This window comes from Macaca mulatta, chromosome 18, assembly GCF_049350105.2.
Source record: "Macaca mulatta isolate MMU2019108-1 chromosome 18, T2T-MMU8v2.0, whole genome shotgun sequence".
Lineage (NCBI taxonomy): Eukaryota > Metazoa > Chordata > Mammalia > Primates > Cercopithecidae > Macaca > Macaca mulatta.
Window position 1 is genome coordinate 57,202,144 of NC_133423.1, and position 23,085 is coordinate 57,225,228.

A 23,085-nucleotide genomic window follows, 5' to 3' on the forward strand; every position below is an offset into this window, starting at 1 on the left:
ATCATGGCAGAAGGGGAAGCAAACATGTCCTTCTTCACATGGTGGTAAGAAGGAGAAGTGCCAAGCAAAAGGGGAAAAGCCCCTTATAAAACCATAAATCTCGTGAGAACTCACTGTCATAAGAACAACATGGAGGTAGCTGCCTCCATGATTCAATTACCTCCCACTGGGTCCCTCCCATGACACATGGGGATTGTGGGACCTAAAATTCAAGATGAGATTTGGGTGGGGACGCAGCCAAATCATATCATTTTGCCCCTGGCCCTTCCCAAATCTCATGTCCTCACATTTCAAAACATGATCATGCCTTTCCAACAGTCCCCCAAAGTCTTAGCTCATTCCAGCATTAACCCAAAAGTCCAAATCCAAAGTCTGAAACAAAGCAAATCCCTTCTGCCTGTGATCCTGTAAAATCAAAAGCAAGTTACTTACTTCCTGGATATGATGGGGATACAGGCACTGAGTAAATACACCTATTCCAAATGGGAAAAATTGGCCAAAACAAAGTGGGTACAGGCCCTGTGCAAGTCTGAAATCCATCAGGGCAGTCAAATCTTTTTTTTTTTTTTTTTTTTTTTTTTTTTGAGACGGAGTCTCGCTGTGTCTCCCAGGCTGGAGTGCAGTGGCGTGATCTCGGCTCACTGCAAGCTCCGCCTCCCGGGTTGACGCCATTCTCCCGCCTCAGCCTCCCAAGTAGCTGAGACTACAGGCGCCCGCCACCACGCCCGGCTAGTTTTTTGTATTTTTAGTAGAGACGGGGTTTCACCATGTTAGCCAGGATAGTCTCGATCTCCTGACCTCGTGATCCACCCGCCTCGGCCTCCCAAAGTGCTGGGATTACAGGCTTGAGCCACCGCGCCCGGCCAGGGCAGTCAAATCTTAAAGCTCTGAAATGATCTCCTTTGAATTCATGTCTCACATCCAAGGCACACTGATGCAAGAGGTAGGCTCGCATGGCCTTGGGCAGCTCTGCCTCTATGGCTTTGCAGGGTACAGCACTCCTCCTGGCTGCTTTCACAGGCTGGCATTGAGTGTCTGCAGCTTTTCCAGGTGCATGGTGCAAGCCTTCAGTGGATCTAACATTCTGGGGTCTGGAGGGCAGGGGCCCTCTTCTCACAGCTCCACTAGGCAGTTCCTCGTTGGAGACTCTGTGTGGGGACTCCAACCCCACATTTCCCTTCCACACTGCTCTAGCAGAGATTCTCCATGAGGGCTCTGACCCTGCAGCAAACTTTTGCTTCAACACCCAGGCATTTCATACATCCTCTGAAATCTAGGCAGAGGTTCCCAAACCTCAATTCTTAACTTCTGTGTGTCCACAGGCTCAACACCACGTGGAAGCTGCCAAGACTTGGGGCTTGCACTCTCTGAACCCACAGCCCGAGCTGTACATTGGCCCCTTTCAGCCTTGGCTGGAGCAGCTAGGACGCAGGGCAACAAGTCCCTAGGCTGCACACAGCAGGGGAGCCCTGGGCCCCACCCACAAAATCATTTTTTCCTACTAGGCCCCAAGGCCTGTGATGGGAGGAGCTGCTGTGAAGGTCTCTGACATGCCCTGGAGACAGAAAACTGACTAAAGAAGAAGTAGAAAATGTGAATAGATGTATAATAAAGAGATTGAGTTAGTAATTTAAAAAAAAAAAGACACACAAGGAAAAGCCCTATGCTAATTAAGATGATAGGAGAGAATGGGTGCAAGGGCTTTACTGGTGAATTCTACCAAACATTTAAAGAAGAATTAATACCAGTTCTTTACAAACTCTCCCCTGCCCCAAAACAAGAGGAAGGAACATCTTCCTCTCATTTCATGAGGCCAGTATTACTTTGATACCCAAATCAGTCAAATACATCACAAGAAACATAAACTACAGACCATTATCTCTTATTCTCGACAAAATACTAGTAAACTGAATTTGGTAACATATAAAAAAGATTTTCTACCACAATCAAGTGGAATTTATCCCAGGGATCCATCTGAGCATCAGTTTAAAAATCAACCAAATCCATATCAACAGAATAAAGGACAAAATATGCAGAAAAAGCATTTGACAAAATCCAACACCTCTTCATAAAAAACAAACTTTGAAGAGAACCAGCATGAGAAGAAAATGGGATATCTGGAAATGGAGAATGTCAGTATAGACCAACTTCAACAAGTCAGTTATGAATAAAAGAAAGTAAGAAATAGGATAATAGTGGAGTTTAGGGATGGTTTATTTGCTTGGTTGGTGGCTTGATTATTTTTAAGATAGGAAAGATATGTAATGTGTAAATGTGTAAAAGATAGCAGGAAGAATCCAGGAGAGAGAGTAGATAACACAGGAAGAGAATGAACTGTTGATGGCATATGATTGATGGGGAAGGAGATGGGATCCAAGGTACAAGTGGAAGAATAAGTGTTTAGATATGAGTGGCCCTTCTCCTATGCTAATTAAGATGATAGGAGAGAATGAGTGCAAGCTCAGGTAGGTTAGTGGGAAACTGAGGATGTTCCAATTCATTGGGAAGAAGGAGGTTATATCATCATTTAAGAATGAGGGGTGAGGAGAATAATGCTTGAGAAGATGGCTTGAAATAAACTTTGTGCAAAGGTGAGCTTATTAGAAAAGCCTAAGATTGGTAAGCAATACTGAGTGACTTGTAGTGTTCATGCATTCTTAATCATTCTTATGATGCTAACTTTATAGATGAATGGAATAGCCTATAGCCATCTCCATCATAACACTATATGTGGGATCAAAGATGAATAATGTAGGTGAATGAGCTGGCATGAAAACCAGTGTGGATAAGAAGGACAATTCAGTAAGTGATTAATGGATAATTATTCATCTAGAAATAGTTATTATAGATCTCTGCCTCATAACTGCACACAAAGCAAATAGCAAGTATATTAAATACATGGAAGAAAAGCAAACCGTTTGTAAAATTTGTAGAAGAAAATATGTGAAAGTATATTTATGACTTCAGAGTAGGGAAATAAATCTTTAAAAAAGATAATAAAGCCCAATATATGTAAAAAGGAAAGTTCAGTCGGACTACATTAAAATAAAAAACTTATTATTCTTCAAAAGATACTATCTTTTAGGGGAAAATTAAAGTCACAGAACTCAGCTTCCACTATTGGAGAGTGAGTAATGTGGATCACACTTCCCTTAAGGACAACCAGTAAATCCATAAAAAATATGAAAATCAGCTGAAAGGCATTAGAACTGTCAAGGTAGCACAGAATACTAGAACAAGATCTAAGAAATGATCTAAGTCCAGTGAGGTGAACCAAAGCATCTAGTGGGCTTTCACTTTCAGATTATTTGCTTATCTGGAAGAGGCAGCTGAGGGTACTGAATGGCATTTTTGATACCTCACAGGACTAGAGAGAAGAAAGTTGGAATCCGAGACTAAGGGTTGGGACCTTGGTACTTGGAATTATACCGAAAAGCAACTATATTCTAGGAATAAAGGTGAACTTCTAGTAAACCAGCCCTTCCACAGACTGTAGCCCAACCGCAAGTCATCTGCTTGACCCAGAAAAATCTCAGTCCCTAAAACTGGTTTGTGATGACCTAAAATTACTGGAGCTCCCAGATATATGGCAGAGGCAAACAATGATTCTTTCTAGGAGTACCTTCGGCCGGGCACAGTGGCTCACCCCTGTAATCCCAGCACTTTGGGAGGCTGAGGCGGACAGATATCGAGACCATCCTGGCTAACATGGTGAAACCCCGTCTCTACAAAAAAAAAAAAAAAAAAAAAAAAGCCGGGAATGGTGGCAGGTGCTTGTAGTCCCAGCTACTCAGGAGGCTGAAGCAGGAGAATGGTGGGAGGCAGACCTTGCAGTGAGCCGAGATCGCGCCACTGCACTCCAGCCTGAGCAACAAAGCGGGACTCCATCTCAAAAAATAATATAAAATAAAGAAGAGGAGCAACTTCAAATTATTTCCACGTCAGTTTTTCATGGAAATTCCTGATAAAAGATAACCTGGCAAAAGAGATAAGAACAACCAGCAGAAACTATTGATGATAGAAGTAGAATCACTGGAGTTTCTTATGTTAGGATAGTTAGATTTGGCTAAAATACTGTTTGGGGACATAAAAGACAAGATTGAGAAGAATTTGACAGAAAACCAGAAGCTATTTTTAGAATGACTTATTAGACTTTAATTCCTGATTTCATTAAGCTACAATTATAAAAACAGTGTGATACGGGCATAAGAATAGACATACAGACAAATGAAATAGAGCACTCAGAAGTAAACCCTCACACATATGGTCAATTGATTTTTTAACAAGGGTTCTAAGACCATTCAATGGTGGAAATGGTGGCCTTTTCATGAAATGATACTGGGAAAACTGGATACATACAATGGAATGAAGTTGGGTTCTTGCCTTACACCATATACAGAAATTAAAAATGGATTAAAGGTACTCTTATAGTAGCATTATTCAAAATAGCCAAAAGGTCAAAGCCACCCAAGTGTCCATTAACAGATGAATGGATAAATAAAACATGGTATATACACGCAATGGTATATTATTCAGCCCTAAAAAGAAAGACAAATCTGACATATACTACAACATGGATAAACCTGGAGACATTAAGTAAAATAAGCCAGTCACAAAAAGGCAAATATTGTATGATCCCACTTATTTGAGGTACTTAAGAGTAATCAGATTTATAGAGACAGAAAGTAGAATGGTGGTTGCCAGGGGCTCGGGAGAGGCAGAAATGGGGAATCACTGTTTAATTGGTATGGAGTTTCAGTTTGGGAAGATGAAAAAGTTCTGGAGATGGATGTTTGTGAAGGTTGTACAACATTGTGAATGCACTTACTGCCACTGAAGTTGATATGGTTTGGCTCCGTGTCTCCACCCAGATCTCATCTTGAATTGTACTCCCATAATTCCCATGTGTTGTGGGAGGGAACCGGTGAGAGAGAATTAAATCATGGGGGTAGTTTCCCCCATACTGTTCTGGTGGAAGTGAATAAGTCTCATGAGATCTGATGGTTTGATAAGGGGAAACACATTTTGCTTGGCTGTCATTCTCCCTCTTGCTGTTGTCATGTGAGACATGCCTTTCACCTTCCACCATGTTTGTGGACCTCCCCAGCTACATGGAACTGTAAGTCCAGTTAAATCTCTTTCTTTTGTAAATTGCCCAGTCTCGGGTATATCTTTATCAGCAGCGTGAAAATGGACGAATACAGAAGTGTACACTTAAAAATGGTTAAAATGGTAAATTTAATGGCATGTGTGTGTTACCATAAAAATCTTTCTAAAATGGGTGGGGCGTGGTGACTCACGCCTGTAATCCCAGCACTTTGGGAGGCCGAGGTAGGTGGATCATTTGAGGTCAGGAGTTCGAGACCAGCATGGCTAACATGGTGAAAGCCCATCTCTACTAAAAATATAAACAATCATTCAGGTGGTAGTGGCCTGCGCCTGTAATCCCAGCGAGACTGAGACTGGAGAATTGCTTGAGCCTAGGAGGCAGAGGTTGCAGTGAGCTGAGATCACGCCACTCCACTCCAGTCTAGGCAAGAGAGTGAGACCCTATCTCAAAAAATAAATAAAATAAAACAAAATAATGGATATGAACTTGAACCAAAAAGAAATTCTGAATTAAAAAATTCAATTACAGAAATTGAGAACTCAAGGGATATGTTTAAAAGTACATTATCACTGAAGAAAGAATTCGTGATCTGGAAAATAGGTGGTAAAATATGCAAATGAGAAACAAAAATGAAAAAGAGCAGATAAGAGATACAGAGGATATGGTGTGTAAGTGTAACAGGTTACTGAAGCCCCACAGCAAAGAAGGGCAGACAAGGTATCTGTTCCCTTGTTCCCCTATTCCTGCCTTCTTTTTATTAAGATATTTTAAAATTCAATTTATCTATTATTGCAAAGATAGATAGTACAGAGACATCCCATATACCTTCACACTCATTTCTCTTTATTAACATCTTTCATTGATATGACATATTTGTCAAAATTAGTTGACCAAAATTGATACTTCATTATCTAAAGCCCATGCATTATTCAGATGTTAATACATTTTTTAAAAGAAGATAAATAAATGATAGAGAAATGTTTATTATTGATGAAGTCGCTAATTTTCTTAGGTATATATCACTCTCCCCTCCCCACCCCACAGTGTTAGCAAATATTGGTGTTCATCTGTTCATTAAAAATGGGGAAATTGAGTACTTACATTAAAAAGTGTGTTGCTAGATCCTTTTAGGGAATGAACAAATTGAGTATGTTCTGTAAATAAACCTTATGGGCTTTTTACATAGAAGACAATTTTACAGTCTTTTTTTTGGGGGGGGGGCACTCATTATTTTATCTGCTTCATTAGAAACTGCTAATGTTTACTTTGTTCATTTCACTCATTGGGTTCTTTTTAACCAGTATAGGCTAGCTTCACTGTCCAGTATGGAACCACTAATCCCATGTGACAATTTAAATGTAAATTAATTAAAATTCAATGAAATGAAAATTTTACTTCTTCAGTTCCTATCAGCCATCTATCAAGTGAGCAAGTATATGTAAACCTACTCCCAGAGGTTGAGAGAGCTGAGCTGACAAATGCAGTTTCCCAGAAGGAAACATTTGGTAGGGACAAAGGGACTGAAGATGGTGGATCCCCATACCTGCCCTGCGGGAATTATTCTTTCTATAGCAAGCTTTTTTTTTTTTTTGGTAAAACATGTGCAGCTGGTCATGTCTGAGACCCTCTTGCAAAACTCTGACCAGTGGGAAAATTAGATCAGGATCTTTACGAGAGGGTTTCTATGCTACAGATATTGTTTCTTTATGAGGGGTTATCTATGTTATAGGCATTGTTTCTTGACCTTGCTGGGGGAATGCCTTGGTATGCAAGAGTCAAACACTGGTTATTATTATGTTTCACTTCAAGATGGCATTACTCTTGTCATGCAACAGGCTGCTTTCCTACACATAGCCATGTATGGCTAATGGCTTCCATATTGGATGGTAGATACAGAACATAACTTGAAGTCGTCTCTTCCAGTCATTGGCCGTCGTAACATTCTTCAAAATCTGGCTCAATTGCACCACCTTTGTGGTCTGAATCATCTGACAGAAACATCTTCAACTTCTCCTTTCTCTCTTGCAGTATTTCTGTCCTCACTCACCCTCCACTTTCCTCCTATTCAGGAACAAATCACTTCCTTCTTTTCTGAAACAAACAACTTCACCAGCCTATCTGGTCTCATTCCCTCCCCATCAGCGGTATCTCTTTTCTTCCATCTTCAATTTCTAGTGCCTACTAAACTTTACCTTTTCTTTTCTAGAAATTAGCTCTCCACTACCCTTGAAAAAAAGAATACTTTAAATTCGGTTGCTTAGTTCAACCAATATCCTTTTTCCTTTCTTGCAGTATCACAATTCTCAAAAGAGATTATTGTCTATTTTCAGTCTTACCAACTCTTCTGAACCACTGGAAAGGAGAGTCCACAGGTAACATCTCTCTCTCTTGCCCTCCTCTGTCATTCCCCCTAATTCCACCATCAGCTTAGTTCTCACCCTCTTTCGGCTCTCTGCAGCATCTGCTAGTCACCTGTTCCCTCTCCTGAAACACTGCTGCTTTTATGATGTTTGAACCATCTGGGCGCTCTGTAAGTAGCTCCTCTTCTCGAACTCCTTTTCCTTCCCCATTCCAAAACGTTACTATTTCACAATCCCGTTTATTTTCCAAAAGACCTCCCTTGGAGGCGATGTCATGCCTTGCCCTATTTTCAATCATATTTTCACAGATTATTACATTTTGCTCAATTCATGTGTCACCTGTATTCTTTCATCTCTTTTGCCCATTAATCCACTCTACACGGTACAGACACCGCCCTGAACACCGTTCTAGCCATGTTACATGTGAATAGCCTGCACTGATGATTCAATGCATTGCTAACACGTGAGCCTGGTATTTGACACTCTCCACAACCTAACTCACTCTAACCAGCCCCTTGGCCTAGTTTCTGGCCAGCCAAGATGTTGGGCCAATTCCGAGCTTGCCCTGAACCCCGCCCCGCTGTGCCTCGGCTCCTGCCGCTTCCTACGCGGGAAAGCCGTGGCGCTCCTCCTCCTGTATCAGCATCCAGCACGCGGCCATGCGCAGCTCGAGGGCAGAGTCCACGACGAAATTCCTACAAGCTTCTCCTGTCCCGCACCCCACCCGGACCCCTCCGCAGCACCTGGCGTCCTCGGCATTCCTGGGCAGGACCCGTCCCCGCCCCAGCCCTCCCGCAGCTCCTAGGACTCTCGTCTTCGCAGTCAGCATGTCTGCGGTGAGCGTGATCAGCTCCTCTTCCTCTCAGAATGTAGAGATCATGGGTTCTCGGTGTTTATTTTCTCGATGGTATTTTCTCGATGGTATACCAGCCTGCGACAGAACGAGGAAAAATATGTTTGGATGTATACGTATATTTTTACATATTAAAAAAATATATCGAATATATAATTATATTTAATATGTATCTTATGCTCCCCACCCTTTCAGCAGCGCGTCAACCGTTCGGATTCTGCGATGCCCCCGCCAGGTCTGAGCCGGACCCGCGCCCCTACCCGCGAGACCCGATCCGCGCCCGCCACAGAGCTGCGGTCCTCCGGGCTCCTAGAGGGGCGTCCCCCGCCCCTACTTCCGGCGCGCGTGCGGCAGGGCATTGCTCTCCCTCCCGGGGGTGGGTGCCTCCTTGCCGCCGGTAGAGCTAAGGGTGAGTGGGGCGGTTTAGCAGGGCGGTCCTGGCTGCTTCCCAAAACCGCCCCTATCCCGCATCAGGCCTCCGCGCCGCCTATCTTCGACCCCTCGGCCACAGGCCGGGCCTCGGCTGTGTCTGGGGTCCTGCCCGCCGCTCCGTAGGTCAATCCCGCCATCCGTTTCCACTTGCCCGCTCAGCCACCCGCCTTTTCGGTCAGCTGACGCCTCAGGCGCTTACCCAGCGTGTCCTGTGTCGGGTTGCAGCCTCAGGAGTCTGACACGCGCCAGTGTGCTCCTTCCTGCCACTTCTCACGCAGCGCTTTTGAGACGGGCCTCGGCCTGCCTCTTGACTCCCCGAGTCTGGGTTAGATCCTTTCTCAGTCACTCTCGGAACACCTTCTGCATTCCCCTTTGTAATTTTTGTCACAATTAAATTAGGTAATGCTTTCTGTTTAACGTCTGCCTCTCTCTACTGTTTTTAAGTTCTGTAATGGCAAAGACGCTGTCTTGTTCGTAACTTTCTGGTCAGCACCTGGCACAAATACCTGCACAAATAGGCACTCAAATATCAAATGTGAGAAAAACAAAGGCCCTCTTCTGAAGGGCTCTTTGATTTGGTGGGGAGTCCAGATGTAAAAAGGCATTTTAGCAGAGTAGGCGTCTAAGTAAGGACTCTGGAGTCAGATTATTTGGTTTCTAAACAGTCCAGACTACATCACTTATAAGCTACATGACCTGGAACAAATTACATAACGTCTCTCGTCTTCAATTGAACGGTTGAACTTACACCATAGAGTGCTCTGCAGATGAAATAAGACACTTAAAGCTGGTAGACAGGGCCTGACTCTGTAATGAAGCCTCAGCGTTTTCTATTACAATTAAGCAAACAGATACATTATAGTATCTGTTACATTATAATGCAGATACATTATAATAGCAGTGATGCTGCCACAGTCAGGATTGTCCAAAAGTACCCTGGAGTTTCCATCTGGGTTGCTTGGGCTAGCATTGGGGACTGACTTTCTCCCAAAGGGAAGGGCTGTACCTAAGCTCACGTTGGCTAGAAGGTTTTTGTTTTTACTTTTTAAAAAACTGGTCAGAAGAATGTGATCGGATTTACAATCTGTAAAGATCACTGTGGTTACAATGTAGCATACAGACTGATGGGGACTGAGTGAATGTGGGGAGCCAGTTGATGAGTTCTTGTGCAGTGTGACAGGATAGTTGCTGGGATGAAGATGGTTGCAAGATGGGGAAGAGCAGATTCTTGAAGAGAAAGTAAAATCAACAGGATTTAAAGGAAGGAAGGAGGTGGGGGAAAGGACAATGTTAGGAATGCTTCCCCGTTTCTGGCTATGCAGCCAAATGGATGTTCCTGCTTCTTGAGAGGAACCCCTGGCAGAGGAGTAGGTTTAGGGTGGGAAGAATCACGAGTTGGTTATGCATGTGCTGAGTTTGAGGTCCTTTTGAGAAATTCAAGAGTAGTTATGGTGGGAGTGAAGAACCGTGGGTAATAGGTCAGGAGTTCAGATAGGAGGTCTAGACTGGATGGTAACCGAAGGTTAGAATGAGGTGGCCTAGGAGGAAAGTAGAGAGTGACAATAGAGGACTTAGGGCTCACCTGATGGACTGATGTAGTGGAGGCTGGACCTGTGAAGGAGATGGGGAAGGAGCAGACGTCAAGTCTTTATGACCAAGATCTTCCTCAGCCACATACCCATGGAGGACTAGTTGGTGAGGCATAATATTTACAATAAAATTGAATAATATAACATATATTGAATTTAAAAGGCAAAGTACATAACATAGACTAATGGTCACTAATTGAAGAACATACATTAATGTGACGTAGCTCTTGAGAAATGCTATGTCCACATCCATGCACAGATCTGACAATGCATTGGTTGTCACAAAATTTCATTAAAAACTTTTATTTTCCTATTACCCTGCTCAGAGTAAGATATGAAATTTTAAAAATGTCTATTGTCACATAATAAGAACTAAATGTGTGTAGTTTTTTTTTTTTTTTTTAATAGGGATGGGGTCTCACTCTGTCAGGCTGGAGTTCAGTAAAGCGATCATGCTTACTGTAGCCTCGACCTCCCAGTCTCAAGTAGTCCTCCCAACTCAGCCTCCTGAGTAGCTGGGACCACAGGTGAATGCCACTACACCTGGCTAATTTTTAAATGTTTTGTGGGGATGGGATCTTACTATGTTGCCCAGGCTGGTCTCAAACTTCTGAACTCAAGTGATTCTCCTGCCTTTGGCTTCCCAAAATGCTGGGATTACAGGCATAAGCCACTGCGCTTGGTCTCTAGTATTTTACACTAAAAAATTAAGAGGAGAAATATCCCCAGGTTTCTTGCGTTTAGATGTGTATGAAAAATCTATTAATATCTGGCAAAGCACAGCTTAGGAGATGCTGCTTTGTAGGCATCTCAGACCTGACTTTCTTAATGAATACCTCAGCAAATAGCACCATCATCCTTTAGTCACAAGGGCCAGCCACAAACTTGAGTCTTTGACCCCTCTCTCTTCCAAACCCTTATACAGTGTGTCAAGTCCTGTCAAATCTCCCATCTTTTTGTCTTTTGCCTCCCGTGGCTCAGTCTCTCACTGTCTGTCTCCTGAATGGTTGCAACAAACACCTTCCCATGTCTTCTCCACACCACTCTCTGGGTGAGCACAGAGACCTTCCAGCCATCACTGTGGCCATGCGGATCAAACGCAAACTCTGTAGTACAACCTCTCAGACCTCCTCTTTCACCATTCATTAACTATACCCCAGGGTCTGGCGCAGGGCCCTGACCCATGGAGATTCTGACTCAGGAAGTCTGCTTTGAGGTTCATGATTCATGGCTGATTTTGAGCAGCAGTCAGAAATGACAACCATTAGTCTGGTCTCCCCAAACTACCTTCAGTTTCCTCAGTGGGCCACATTCTCTCATACCTGTTTTCTCTTTGCCTGAGTGACCTTCCTCTCCATCTCACTCAGCTCACTCAAACTCTGGGAGATGTCTCCTCCAGGCATCTCTTTCTAGGTCTTCCCATCCCTCTCTCCTTGGTCTTGGTCAGTCATCTTTCCCTTTTGCTACCTTGCCTACTTCACTCCGTCCTTGGATTTATCACTGTGTTTACCTGTTGTTTTCCCATAATAAACTAAGAGTCCTTTGGTACAGATCTTTTGATTCTGAGACTGCTCTTTAGTACACTATCTAGCACACAGTAAATGCTGAAGTATTTGTTGAAATAATACATTTTTCTTTGTACTGTTTCAGAACCTTGTGACTTAAAAGTCAAGAATAATTTTTCCTTGTTTCTACATTCACCTTGCCCATTCTCCATGATCCCTTCCTAACATTTTTGCCATCATTTATAATTTAGTGTCAACCAAGATTGTCCTGGGCATCAACCCATTCTGTAATAAAAAGAAGTAAAAAGAGCAAGTACTGTAGAGCTGAGCAACCTGGGTTCATGTCTTGATTTTGCTATTTACCAGTTTGTAGTCTTGGACAAAACTTGGCTTTTAAGAACCTTGGTTTCCTCATTTGTAAAATTGAGGTGATAATACCTCATGGTGTTATTGTCAAGCTCCAGTAAAATAGTATTTGTAAAGTGCTTGGCCCATAGTAGGTGTTTATTGAGTGTGAGTTCCCTTCTTTTGGGATGCCCCATAGCATAATAGAAAGAGCTAAAAACTTTGGTTGCAGAGCCCACTGCTGCTGCTCACTGGCTGGCTGTCTTTGGTCAACTTATGACTCAGTAGCCTCGTTAGGAAAATCGGCATAATTTTGATTGTCCTTATAGAGTTGTTAGGGAAAGCATATAAAATTTATGTTAAGTATCCAGCTAGTGCTTAATAAAATGGTGGTTATTTCTGAGATGTAACCATATACTGTAGTGGTTTTCTTGCTTTCTATAACCTACAAGCACTATTTTATTATCCCTAATGTTGTTCCTAATAGTATTAGTAAAGGCCAAATTGATTTTGGCCATACTAACATTTTTCTTTCATATCCTGAAAAAATCCTGAGTCATCTCTAAATGTATCATTTATGTGGAAGTGCCCTGTTAATCAGTTTTCTTTTTTTTTTGAGACGGAGTCTCGCTCTGTAGCCCAGGCTGGAGTGCAGTGGCCGGATCTCAGCTCACTGCAAGCTCCGCCTCCCGGGTTCACGCCATTCTCCTGCCTCAGCCTCCCGAGTAGCTGGGACTACAGGCGCCCACCACCTCGCCTGGCTAGTTTTTTGTATTTTTTAGTAGAGACGGGGTTTCACCGTGTTATCCAGGACGGTCTCGATCTCCTGACCTCGTGATCCGCCCATCTCGGCCTCCCTAAGTGCTGGGATTACAGGCTTGAGCCACCGCGCCCGGCCTAATCAGTTTTCTTTACAGCACTATGCTCCCTGGCAACTGGGCTTCAAAAACCTGTGTTTATATTCCAAGTACCTATTTTCCCTGTGTAACGTGACCATTGTCTACCCTCAGGAGCATCCTGAGGAGTTGGAATTCAGAAGGAATCTCTCGGACGCAAATCTCCATCTCCTCCCTGCCTCACCTGGGCAGCCTTTTCAGACTATCTCTGCCCAGAATGTCAGGAGAGGCCACAGTCTTGGCCTACCATGCTCCAGAAGAACAGGAAGGACTTCTAATTGTCAAGGTTGAAGAAGAAAATTATGTTTTGGGCCAGGACTTTGGCCTTGAGGGAAACCCCTGGAGCCAAGAGGTATTCCGGCAGAAGTTCAGGCAGTTTAGTTACTCTGACTCCACTGGCCCTCGAGAGGCTCTGAGCCGGCTGCGAGAGCTTTGCTGTCAGTGGTTGAGGCCGGAGGTGCACTCCAAGGAGCAGATCCTGGAGCTGCTGGTGTTGGAGCAGTTCCTGGCCATCCTTCCTGAGGAGCTGCAAGCTTGGGTGCGAGAGCATCGGCCAGAGAATGGAGAGGAAGCTGTAATCATGCTGGAGGAGCTGGGAAAAGAACTGGAGGAGCCAAGGCAACAGGTAAGAAGTAGACATTTTTGTTTGTTTGTTTGATCTATTGTAAGTTAATGGGGAAGCCCTAATTATGACTGGGGCATTGACTCGGCTCTCAGAGAATTATACAGTTTCTTTCTTTTGGGTTATTAATTATTCACTCATTGGGTTCCAGTCACTAGGGCTCTTAAGTCCTGTTTTTTTCTCTCTAATCATTTGAATGCGTTTTTGATTCTTCCTGTCCTGCACTGTTGATCTAGGAGTTTTCTGCTTGTGTATGCTCAGAATGATAGTGCTGGTACTTGATTACTCCTAGGACACAACTCATGACCAAGAAATGTTCTGGCAGGAAGTGACATCCACAGGAGCAGTGAAGTCTCTGAATAGCCCGGTGCAGCCCTTAGAGAACCAGTGCAAGAGTGAGACTCAGGAGTCCCAGGCTTTCCAGGAGAGAGGTGAGAAGCCCCAGTCCATTTGGGGTTGATGATGGAGGTGAGAGCTATCTGTGGCACGGTTCGTTTTCTTAATGACAGCCACTTGTGGCTATCACTAAGTATTGTGGAAAGCCTTCTTTGCCTAGAAATATTCTTCCTTAGGCTCTGCCTAGAATCTGAAATTCCAGTATCATTTATAACTTTGGGTTAAGAATTAAAGTCTTTAGTAAAATTATCTAATACCCCAAATTATTTTTTTTCTTTTTCTTTTTCTTTTTTTTTTTTTTAAGATGGGATCTCACTCTGTCACCCAGGCTAGAGTGCAGTGGTGCAACCACAGCTCACTGCAGCAGCCTTGAACCCCTGGGTTCAAGTGATCCTCCTGCCTCAGCCTCCAGTGTAGCTAGGACTACAGTTGTACACCACCATGCCTGGCTAAATATCCATAATATTCAAAGCTCAATATTCTGTTATTTAATTTTGGTTTCATTGGCAAGACAGTCCCTAAGATGGAGATGAATACTTTATCAGTAATAGAAACCACATAATTACTTGAACAGGGAGAGTTTAATATTAAGAATTGTTAACTACTAAGTGTTATAACAAAAAGTCAAACTCAAAAGAATACAGGAATAACAGATATAGAGTGTCTCTAGGGCTGAGGCAGAACATCCAAGGTAAGAACAAATCTGCAGGCAGGTGCCACAACTTCCCCCTTCCTGCTGGGTCTGAGATCCAGGCTGGAGAGGGCACAGCCACAGCCCACTGAATGGAGATGCTACTGCAGTGCTGAGCTAGCGGAACTCACTGAGGAGCCACACTCTGCAGTGGTAGAAGCTCCCCATGGGCTGCTGACCTGGTACAGAACTTGCTAGGAAGCTACCCATAGGGATGGGGCCTTTGGAACTCACTGGGGTGTGCACTGCTGGGTGTCCCATGTGCTACAGAAACAAACACAAAGAACATGCCAGAACCAGGAAGAAAAGCCCTTTCTTCCAGTTCCTCTGCAACCCCCTCTATTGATAAAGCTCACATCATGCCAGCTGGCAAATATTCCAGTATCACAGACAGGGCAATGAAGGGTAGATTTGAAACTGAGGCAATAAATTGATAGCTGTCACAGATGCCAGGGATTAGAACTGAAAGGACTTTGATTATGTTATTGGCAAAATCATCCTTATGGGCAGCACATATATCAGGCATACCAGCTTGTTCTCATTAATCTTTTGTTACATCTGACTACCCTTCTGATTTCGTCTTCACCAAGCAATCTTCTTAATCCCATGAAGCTTAGCTGTAATAAGAAAATGCATTTGTTCAGTCTGGTCCATGTGATGGTTACATTACTCATTAATTCTCATTCTGTTTTTATTACTGAGTTTCACGGGCTTAGTTAATGAGAGTCTACCCCAAGAGATAAATCTATTTTTTGTATGATGATATAATTAGGTATATGAGGACATAAGCCCAAGGGCCAGACACTGGACCTCAGCAGTTCACCAAAGGAATCCATACCATCCATCCATTGAATTCTTCTGGGAAACTCCCTCCCAACCTTCCCCAGGCATCATACCCTGATACTACCATTAGCCAAGCAGGCCCTCTTAAGTATCTTCTGCACCAAGCAGGTGCTACATTAAAACGGGTTTTGAAAATTCATCGCAAGGAAATCAAGCTGTCTCTGTTTGCAGATGACATGATCCTATGTCTAGAAAACCCTATCATCTCAGCCCCAAAGCTTCTTAAACCAAGAAGCAATTGCAGCAAAGTCTCAGGATACAAAATTAATGTGCAAAAATCACAAGCATTCTTATATACAGATATTCCTGTATCTCTATGTCTGTACTGCACACCTGTACAACAGTAGACAACCAGAGAGCCAAATCATGATTAACTCCCATTCACAACTGCTACAAAGAGAATAAAATACCTAGGAATACAGCTAACAAGGGAAGTGAAGGGCCTCTTCAAGAAGAACTACAGACTGCTGCTCAAGGAAATCAGAGAGGACACAAATGGAGAAACATTCCATGCTCATGGATGGGAAGAATCAATATCATGAAAATGGCCATACTGCCCAAAGTTATTTATAGATTCAGTGCTATTCCCATTAAACTACCATTGACATTCTTCATAGAATTAGAAAAAAAAAATACTTTAAAATTCATATGGAACAAAGAAAAAAAAAAGAGCCCTTATAGCCAAGACAATCCTAAGCAAAAAGAACAAAACTGGAGGCATCATGCCACCTGCCTTCAATCTGTACTACAAGGCTACTATAACCCAAACAGCATGGTACTGGTACAAAAACAGACACATAGACCAATGGAACAGAATAGAGGTCTGAGAAATAAGACAGCACATCTACAACCATTTGATATTTGACAAACCTGACAAAAACAAGCAATGGGGAGAGGATTACCTATTTGATAAATGGTGCTGGGAAAACTGGCTAGCCATATGCAGAAAATTGAAACTGGATCCCTCCTTTACACCTTATAGAAAAATTAACATGGACTAAAGACTTAAACGTAAAACCCAAAACTATAAAATCCCTAGAAAAAAATCTAGGCAATACTATTCAGGACATAGGCATGGGCAAAGATTTCATGATGAAAGTGTCAAAAGCAATTGCAACAGAAGCAAAAATTGACAAGTGGGATGTAATTATACTAAAGAGCTTCTGCACAGCAAAAGAAACTATTATCAAAGTGAAGAGACAACCTATGAATGGGAGAAAATTTTTGCAATCTGTCCATCTGACAAAGGTCTAATATCCAGAATCTATAAGAAACTTAAACAAATTTACAAGAAAAAACCCCATTAAAAAGTGGGCAAAGGACATGAACAGAGACCTCAAAAGAAGACATTTATACACCAAAAAATATAAAAAATAGCTCAACATCACTGATCATTAGAGAAATGCAGATCAAGACCACAATGAGAAACAATCTCACATCAGTCAGAATGGCGATTATTAAAAAGTCAAGAAACAACAGATGCTGGCAATGCTGTGGAGAAGTAGGAACACTTTTACAGTGTTGGTGGGAATGTAAATTAGTTCAACCATTGTGGAAGACAGTGTGGCAATTCCTCAAAGACCTAGAACCAGAAATACCATTTGACCCAGCAATCCCATTACTGGGTATATACTCAAAGGAATATAAATTATCCTATTATAAAGATACATGCATACATATGTTCATTGCAGCACTACTCACAATAGCAAAGACATGGAGTCAACTCAAATGCCACTAGTGATAGACTGGATAAAGAAAATGTGGTATGTATACGCCATTGAATACTGTGCAGCCATAAACAGGAATGAGATCATGTCCTTTGCAGGGACATAGATGGAGCCTGAAGCCATTATCCTCAGCAAACTAACACAGGAACAGAAAACCAAATACCACATGTTCTCACTTATAAGTGGGAGCTGAACAATGAGAACACATGGAAACAGGGAGGGGAACAACACACACTGGGGCCTGGGGGGTGGGAGAGAAAGCATCAGGATAAATATCTAATGCATGTGGGGCTTAATACCTAGGTGATGGGTTGACAGGTGCAGCAAACCACCATGGCACATGTTTACCTATGTAACAAACCTGCACATCCTGCACATGTATCCCGGAACTTAAATTTTTAAAAAAGAAAATTCATCTCATCAAGTCCCCTGCCTTAAATCAGGTAAATGTCGAAATCATTTAGGTAGATTATTTTTACCTTCTTTTTTTAAGATCTTAAGGAACAGAGACTGTGGTAAGTGCTTCTTGGGCTTTTTCATATTGGTATTTGTTATGGGATGAGTTGTGTCCCTCCAAAATTCATATGTTGAAGCTCTAACCCCCAGCCAGAACCTTAGAGTATGACTACATTTTTTTAGAGATAGAGTCTTTATAAAGGTTAAAATGGAGTCATTAGGGTTGGCCTTAATCCAAAATTATTGATGTCCTTAAAAGAAGAGGAGATTAGGACACAACACAGATCAAGGGATGACCTTGTGAGGACCTAGCAAGAAAGTGGCCATCTGTGGCCAGGTGTGGTGGCTTATGCCTGTAATCCCAGCACTTCAGGAGGTTGAGGCAGGCAGATTACTTGAGGTCAGGAGTTCGAGACCACTGTGAAACCCTGTCTTTATTAAAAACATGAAAATTAGCTGGGCATGGTGGTGCATGCCTGTAGTCCCAGCTACTTGGGAGGCTGAGACAGGAGGATCACCTGAGCCTGGAAGGTGGAGGTTGCAGTGAGCTGAGATTGCGCCACTGCACTCCAACCTGGGTGACAGAGTGAGACTGTCTCAACAACAACAAAAAAAGAAGAAGGTGGTCATCATCTGCAAGCCAAGGAGAGAGAAGAAACCAAACCTGCTGACACATTGATCTTGGACTTCTAGCCTCTAGAATTGTGAAAAAAGAGATTTCTATTGTTTACCACCCATTCTGTGGTATTCTGTTATGGAAGCCTTAGCAAACATATTGAAGTTCTTATGTCCATATGAAATACTCCCAGCTTTAATTTATTCATAATCCACTTTCTTTAGTTTACAGAGTCCTCATAAAACACAATCTGTACTTGAATGCAGTGCACTTTGACCTTTTTTTTTTTTTTGAGACGGAGTCTTGCTCTGTCATCCAGGCTAGAGTGCAGTGGCGCAATCTCGGCTCACTGCAACCTCCACCTCCTGGGTTCAGGCGATTCTCTGGCCTCAGCCTCCCTAGTAGCTGGGACTGCAGGTGCCTGCCACCATGCCTGGCTAATTTTTGTATTTTTAGTAGAGACGGGGTTTCACCATATTGGTCAGACTGTTCTCGAAGAACTCCTGACCTTGTTATCCACCTGCCTTGGCCTCCCAAAGCCCTGGGATTACAGGCATGAGCCACCGTGCGCAGCCCCCTGACCTTGTTTTAACTAAGCCTCTCACTCCCTCTGATCCCATCTTGTTTTGTCTGTCTGGATATCTTGCCATTTTTCTCTGTAAATGCTTCAGTTTCTCCACATTCATCTGAAGTTTTGGGATCAAGACAAAATAAAATACCCTAATGAGGATTTGATTGATTTAAAATATATTCACCCTCCAACTGTTATCTGTTACATTTTTTAACTTTTTATTTGCTTATTACTTCATAGTGGCAGTATGTTGTTGATTCAGTCACCTTATCAGTAATAGTGGTTCTATCTTTCCGATGTCCTTGGACTTAGCGAAATTTACTCATTCTCCATTTATGCATGGTCCCATGGCCATGAATGGCCTTGACTGGGTTCCTGTTAAGTCTGCTTATGCTAGTCTCTTTTCAGTCTTGAAAGTCTTAGCCCTGCCTCTGAAGAATTAATGTGGATCCTTTTACAGCTTTCACCTAGGTCATGAGGGTTAAATTGCTGGAGGGTCCCACTGTGATACGATTGTAAGAGTCACCATGCCATTTTTACAACCTTGAGTTATAAGTTTCTTGTAGGTGCTTCACTAGCCTCATAGTATGCCTTGCCAGAAGTAGAGCCTGAGATGGAGATTTGGATGCCGGTGATTTATTGAGGATGTGTTCTTCAAGAAAAATCTGTAATAGAGGGAGAAAAGCAGGATTAGGAAGGGAAAAGAGCAAGCAGTGATGTGGTCTCAGTTACAATCTAGCCTTGGTCTAATTCTTGGAGCATTTCATGGGCCACTGAAGCATAATTGCACTGCAGAGTTGTCTCTTCTTGAGGCAGAGATGGGGCAATGAGGGTGGAAGTTACTTCCTGGGCCAAGTGGCTCTCATCAGCCAGGGTAATTCTCCACAGAAGGAGGCACCTCTGTATAGTTAGGAACTGTCTTAATCAGTTAGGACTGCTATAACAAAATACTATCAACTGAGTGGCTTGTAAACAACACGGATTTACTTCTCACAGTTCTGGAGGCTGAGAAGTTCAAGATCCTAGCAGCTTTGGTATTTGGTGAGGTCCCACTTTCTCATAGATGGCACCTTTTCACTGTGTCCTCACGCGGTGGAAGGGGCAAATGAGCACCCTATGGGCTATTTTATAAGGTCACTAAGCTCTCATGACCTAGTCACCTTCCAAATGGCCGCACTTCCTAATACCATCACCTTGGGGGTTAGGACTTCAACATATGAATTTTGGGGAGACACAGACATTCACATCATTGGAGGAGCCAACATTCACAGTGGCTGAGGGAAGGAGGCATCATATTGGTAAAGGGGAACTGGGTGGGCAGTGGAGCATCACTGACATAGCATTAAGGCTAAAAGCATACTCGTCAATATGCAACTGAAGGCCACATCCCTAGTTAAAAGGATTTTAAACTAAACAGGATGGAATTGCTCACTGAACTGCTGAGCTGGCAGAACTCACTGAGGAGCCACCCCAGAGAACAAGTAGGAAAAACAGGAGGTGTGTTAAACAGAAAAGCTAGCTGGGTGTAGTGGCTCGTACCTGTAGTCCCAGCAATTTGGGAGGCTGAGGCAGGAGGATTGCTTGAGCCCAGGAGTTCAAGACCAGTCTGGGGAACATGGCAAGATCCCGTGTCTACAAAAAAAATTTAAAAATTAACTGGATGCAATGATGCGCACCTGTACTCTTAGTTACTGGGGAGACTGAGGTGGGAGGACCCCTTGAGTCCAGGATTTCAAGGCTGCAGTGACTGATAATTGTACCACTAAACTCCAGCCTGAGTGACAGAGCAAGACTCAGTTTCAAAAACAAACAAACAAACAACAACAACAAAAACAGAATAGCTCTTCTAACAGAGATACCTATGCCTTATTTCTCCTCCAAACAGCCTCCTGTAAATCTGTACCCCACCCTCCAGCCTCCAGACTTGGACCTGATTACGAATTAGTTTTCATTCTTGGGTAATATTAATTGGGTTATCTCTATGCAAGTATTTCTAAATAATCAAGTGACCATTTCTTATTGTAATCTTTTTTTTGGTTTTCTTTTTGAGACAGTCTTGTTCTGTCGTGCAGTGGTGTGATCTTGGTTCACTGCAACCTCCACGTCCCTGGTTCAAGTGATTTTCGTGCCTCAGCCTCCCAAGTAGCTGGGTTACAGGCGTGCACCACCATGCCTGGCTAATTTTTTATATTTTTAGTAGAGACGGGGTTTTGCCATGTTGGCCAGGTTGGTTTTGAACTCCCCTGGCCTCAAGTGATCTGCCTGTCTCAGCCTCCAAAAGTACTGGGATTACAGGTGTGAGCCACCGTGCCCAGCCTCTACTTGTAATCTCTATTTGTGTTTTCTAAGAATTACTCTAGTTAGTTATTTATTTCAATTTTTTAAATATAATAATAAATGTATAGTTGAACAAATAAAAATCTTGATGTCTTCCTGATGTATACATCTGAGGGCAAAGTTTTTCTCTGGTCTCATAATTTGACTTCATGTAGTTATAGAATTTGAAGATATATTTAAATACTATAAGTTACATTGCTTTTCTAATTTTCATTGCCCTTAATTTTGTCCCTACACAATTATATTGCCACTTTATACCCTATAATTGATACTCTTAATAATTTGACCTAGTTATTACTTTCAGAAAATTTCTCATTAGGTTGTCTGGTCTCTGACTTTAACCTATTTGGTACTTTTAATTTTTATGCTTCTATTGTATGCAAGTATATTTTTGATAAATGTTTTCTTTTTAAATAAATGAAACCGTGAATAATTTAAATTTCTATCTAAAATCCAAGGACAGTACGAATTTTAGAGGTGATGTTGTCTGTGTTTAATTTCTGGTAAGGAATGGGGAAACGGGAAGCCAGACAGCCCTCTGCTTTGATCAGGTATCAACTGTGGTGCTTTATTGTTGTGTTTGAAGTGTGAACACAATATCAGAAATAGGTATTCATTTTTATATAAAAGCATGATGCTTTTCCAAAGCCAAATTTAAATGATTTTTAAGTAATATTTTGTTTCAGTGCAACTATAGCCCTGCATCCTTCCAATAGGGAAGGCAGGTAGCATAAAGATTGCAAGCTTTGATGTTGAAAATGTTTATTTGAATCCAAACTCTTAACAATTATTAATTCTATGGCCTCACTTAACTTCTCTGAGCCTCAGTTTCCTGATCTGTAAAATGCATATACATTTAGAGGACTTTTGGGAAGATGTATTTTTCAGAATAAAATAATTCAAGTTATATCAGCCATTTCTAGTTACTAGAAATCTCTAGATATAACTAGTAGATGACTGATATAATATGCCCCATCTCTAGTAGCCTTCTATTATGAGTTACTGTAGTTATCTAGAAAGAATTCCAGTAACTCATAACAGGAGACTACTAGAGATGGGGCATGTTTTGTGAGAGCCAGAAGGTTTGGCTCTGGGCAGTCATGTTTTTATGTATAAATGCTCAAGGAAGGAGTTGTCTCCATCCCCTTCTTTGACACATACACATTTTAAAAAGTAAAACTATAAGATTCTTTTGTATTCCATGGATGATTTAGGTGAAAAATTTTTTTAATGGTAAAAAAAATTCCCACCTGACCTGAGAATGAGTCAGGAACCTGTATTTCTTTTCTCTGGGTCTGTGTCTTACTCCATTTGCTTATAATTATTTGATTCATTTGGAACCTATCAGAATCTGAAATCACCTTAATGCTCTCTAGTTCCTGCTCACCTACCTCTGTTCAGTGCTAACTCCCAAAGCATTTCCTAATCATATCTTCTCTCCTATGTTGCTAGAAGACCACAGATTTAAGACTCTTAGATATCTTTCTTTATCCTGATCATTCCTTTTAATTTTTTTTTTCGATTATCTCATTACCTAAAAACGTATCTTCTCTAACCCAAGACTGTCTCCCAGCTTCCTGGTTTATCACCCATATTCCTGTTTGTCACCATTCCCTCTAACTAAGGTATTTCCTTGTTCACCATCCCTCTTCTCCAATACTAATTCATTTATTTGTTTACCTTACTCTCTGAGGGTGTCATATTTTGCTACCCTAGGTCCCTTCTCTGAACTCTAG

At 42.2% G+C, this 23,085-nt stretch overlaps 2 protein-coding genes and 1 long non-coding RNA gene across 7 annotated transcripts in view; 2 read left to right on the top strand and 1 right to left on the bottom strand.

Annotated features, from left to right (window-relative positions):
* ZSCAN30 (zinc finger and SCAN domain containing 30) overlaps positions 1–23,085 on the top strand; it is a 35,875-nt gene that overhangs the window by 9,327 nt on the left and 3,463 nt on the right. For 2 of the 4 annotated variants that reach the window (XM_001104028.5, XM_002800906.4), the window contains exons 2-3: positions 13,205–13,715; positions 14,005–14,143. In XM_001104028.5, coding sequence (XP_001104028.1) covers positions 13,308–13,715; positions 14,005–14,143 — 547 coding nt within the window. In that variant the 5' untranslated portion in view covers positions 13,205–13,307. The remainder of the gene's footprint in view (positions 1–13,204; positions 13,716–14,004; positions 14,144–23,085) is intronic. The other 2 variants (XM_077974933.1, XM_077974934.1) reach the window with 1 other exon arrangement.
* LOC114673696 (uncharacterized) lies at positions 5,939–9,169 on the top strand. 2 transcript variants are annotated; one of them, XM_028837856.2, is made up of 2 exons: positions 5,939–8,306; positions 8,519–9,169. In XM_028837856.2, exons 1-2 carry the CDS (start codon positions 8,130–8,132, stop codon positions 8,876–8,878), a joined length of 537 nt encoding a protein of 178 aa, XP_028693689.2. In that variant the 5' UTR covers positions 5,939–8,129; the 3' UTR covers positions 8,879–9,169. The 2 variants fall into 2 exon arrangements, with proteins under 2 accessions (XP_028693689.2, XP_028693691.2); XM_028837858.2 differs by having other exon boundaries at positions 8,522–9,169.
* LOC114673697 (uncharacterized) lies at positions 19,175–20,668 on the bottom strand. The gene is made up of 2 exons (XR_003724483.2): positions 20,552–20,668; positions 19,175–19,677 (listed from the first exon to the last, which is right to left on the bottom strand). It is a non-coding gene; the product is annotated as an uncharacterized LOC114673697 (long non-coding RNA).